Source organism: Amblyomma mixtum, chromosome 5 (genome assembly GCF_055824585.1).
Source record: "Amblyomma mixtum isolate Tamu chromosome 5, ASM5582458v1, whole genome shotgun sequence".
Classification (NCBI taxonomy): domain Eukaryota; kingdom Metazoa; phylum Arthropoda; class Arachnida; order Ixodida; family Ixodidae; genus Amblyomma; species Amblyomma mixtum.
In genome coordinates, this window is record NC_143016.1 from 836,948 (window position 1) to 839,961 (window position 3,014).

At 55.2% G+C, this 3,014-nt stretch overlaps 1 protein-coding gene across 1 annotated transcript; it reads right to left on the reverse strand.

Moving 5' to 3' along the window:
* Nucleotides 1–349: 349 nt before the first annotated feature.
* Nucleotides 350–2,138, reverse strand: LOC149341082 (uncharacterized). The gene is made up of 2 exons (XM_089541926.1): nucleotides 1,234–2,138; nucleotides 350–637 (listed from the first exon to the last, which is right to left on the reverse strand). Exon 1 carries the CDS (start codon nucleotides 2,060–2,062, stop codon nucleotides 1,241–1,243), a length of 822 nt encoding a protein of 273 aa, XP_089398052.1. The 5' UTR covers nucleotides 2,063–2,138; the 3' UTR covers nucleotides 350–637; nucleotides 1,234–1,240.
* Nucleotides 2,139–3,014: the final 876 nt, after the last annotated feature.

Genomic DNA, 3,014 nt, shown 5'->3' on the forward strand with positions numbered 1-3,014 from the left:
AGGAAATATGCGCGGAATTTGACGCTGCCGACATTTGCCTTAGGAATGCAGGTAACCCAGCTTTATCCGGCGCAACTGCAAGATGCGTACTTTAATCTCCAGGTTTTCTAACGCTGCCCACAACTGTTCCCGTACACTCATGAAAAAGAAATAGCAGGCGAAACATGTTCCTCGGTGCCACGTGGCTTGTTAGGAACGTCGATGGCTCGTACGCCAAGCAGTGCAATAAGCGAAGGGAATAATGAACTGATTGTCATGGATGATAATGACTTCGCACTTCGGACCGAGCGGCAGCTTGCGCCACCTAGCCTATGATCCCCCCACCCCCCGTTATTTTTTTCTCAATTTCGCTTTTTCCCTTTTTATAATTTCTATTTTGAGGCAGAAGGCGCTGACATGAGTAAAAAGAAAAAAAAAGTGAACGCTACATCAAGAATGTCGACTAAACGACAGCGAGTTTGCACTAACCACGTGCTCAAAACCCAGCGCGTGGCCAGGGAGGAGGGAACGGCACCAGTTGTGCCATGCGAAAGTCCGTTGCTGGGGCGACCCGTGGTGCAGGTAGCCAGTATCACATCTGTTTGAAAAGATGCCCTTGCAGTGGGCGGCTAAGGCACGTTGAGAAGGCAGGTTTGTCCTGTAACAGAAACGAAAGCCACGAATCATGAGTGGGCCCACGGCCACCGCTCCCCACTGACGCCATTATCGGTGCATGAACTACCAATTGTGTCTAATACACGCTCGCGTCCTGCACCTGCCTTGGCACGTTGCGGAGTAAACACAGTAAATAGTGCTCGAAGCTGAACCTAAAGAAGACAGTAAACAAGCTCCATTACTGCAACTTGTGAATGATATGATGGGAACGAATAGTACAGTTCAGGCGTTTACAGAGACCGCGCAATATGAACACGCGGTGCATGTCTTAAAGAGGGCAAAGCGCTTGTCTAGAACACATACCAGGCGTGTTTCTGGCTGAACACGCGATATCTAGGATAACATTTGGTCAAAAATGTCTGGATGTAAACACGCCCATGTAAACTCTACGAATTAATCGCTATTTCTTGACTTCCTGGTCGCGGCGGCTTTGGGAGCTGCGGAACACAATTCGGTCATTCTAGACAAGAGTTGCGACCTCTGTACAAGCAGTGGATGCTTTGAAAGCTCGTGCCCTAATATCACGCAGAAAACACTCCGTTCTGAGCCGGCAAACGCGCGGCTCAGAAGGAAGCTCACCTGTCGTCTAGTAGATGAGAGACATATTGCGGCGCTGATCCTGGGGCGGACCGTAACTATACATGTAAGCAGCGGCCGCGGCAGCCGCTGGGTTCGGGTATCCAGGTGGCGGGGCACCGAGGACGCCGGCTTGCTGCGCACTGTACAGTCCAGCGTACAGAGGGTTCGTTGGGAGGTCCGTGGGGCTCTTGTAAGGAGCCGTGGCGAAAGGCTTCACGTCAGGCGGGTAGGGCGAGTAGGCGCCCGCCAGCGGGCTGTTGCACGAAGATGACGAGTGCGGCGAGTGTTGCTGCTGCGCGTCTCGCGCGCCGTACACCTGCGGCGACGTCTGCGATGCGTGTATCTGGGCGGCGATGTTCTGCTGCTGCTGGAAGTAGGCCCTGCACGACTCGTAACCGTACGGGGTTATCTGAGCCACCGGAGCCATGGGATAAGGCTGGTCGCACTTCCTGGGCGCCGGCGGCTTGGGCTTGCGTCGCGGCCGGTACTTGTAGTTCGGGTGGTCTACCATGTGCTGCTCGCGCAGCCGCTTCGCCTCGTCGATGAAGGGTCGCTTGGCGTCCTCTTTCAGCTGCTTCCACTCGGCGCCCAAGCGCTTGGAGATTTCAGAGTTGTGCATCTTGGGGTTATCTGCGGCGATCAAGCGCCGCTGAGCCCGCGACCAGACCATGAACGCGTTCATGGGCCGCTTGATGTGTTCGCTGCCAGGAACGCTCCCGTTCGGCCCATTCAGCGGCCGCTGCTGCTGCTGCGGGGGGTGTAGCGCAGCTCCGACCGCCATGTGCTGCAGGGATTGCTGCGCCGGAGTCGTCAACAAGCCTATCTCCATTGTCGAAGGTGGTGGGACTGCACTGCCGCCAAGAAGCACGAAGAGCGTTTGTCGCAGTGAGTGGGAGAAGCAAGGACGTTTCCTCTTTTCTATCCCACCAGGTGTAGTTGTCCCCTCCCACTGGCTCAGGACAGCCCCCTGGCGAACGAACACAAAAGAGATGTGAGGGGGAAAAGGTTCCCCATAGCATGAATGGGGGAACCCGAGGGAGGGAATGGGCCTCGTTCATCACGATATATGGCCTCTCTTGTCACAGACCCCCCTCTCCCCCGTCCCCACTTCCCCTCCTGGTCATTGTCGCAATGTGCCCAGTGGCAAACGTCGAGTGCTGCTTGCCGTTCGAGTCCAAGAAAAGGGCGCCGCGCGGCGCACCCTTTGTTGTTGCTTGCCGCAGCCAAGCTTGCTGGAACGCTGTCATCTTTGCAAAACGCCGAAAGGCGACCCCCGCTGGCTTCTTTCCGTCGGCGCACCATTCAAGGGGCGCAGCCACCTCCTCTCCCCTCTACTGTGTTTTCGTGTTTATGACACCGCGTGCGCGATAGGGCTAATGGCTCGCCAGTTGTTGGCCATTCTTACCCTGTGCCCTCAACAACGCCGTCGCGTGCATTTCTCTTTTACAGGTCGACCTGTCAAGTGCGACACACTAATTCGTGTTAAGGGTAATTAACAAAACAGTGCGTTTGTGGCAGAACCGCCCTGTCCGGACGTAGAGAACCTCGATTGCTTAGTGTCCTACTGCTTGGGCCGCTTGCATTTCAACAGAAACAAACACGCCATCCTAAAAACGACGAAGGCAAAGACGCCGATAATGAATGACTTTGCTCGCCTATGCCAGGCTTTCTGCCAGCCTCGATGTGTTCGCGCACTTGGCCGGAGTAGAAACCGAACCATGGTATCATGGCACATCATATGTGGTATCGTGAAACAGTAACACGTCCATTGCGATCAGCGC

Bases quoted from the DNA above. Each gene is read 5' to 3' on its own strand.
- LOC149341082 (XM_089541926.1), bottom strand. From the start codon at position 2,062: ATGGAGATAGGCTTGTTGACGACTCCGGCGCAGCAATCCCTGCAGCAC.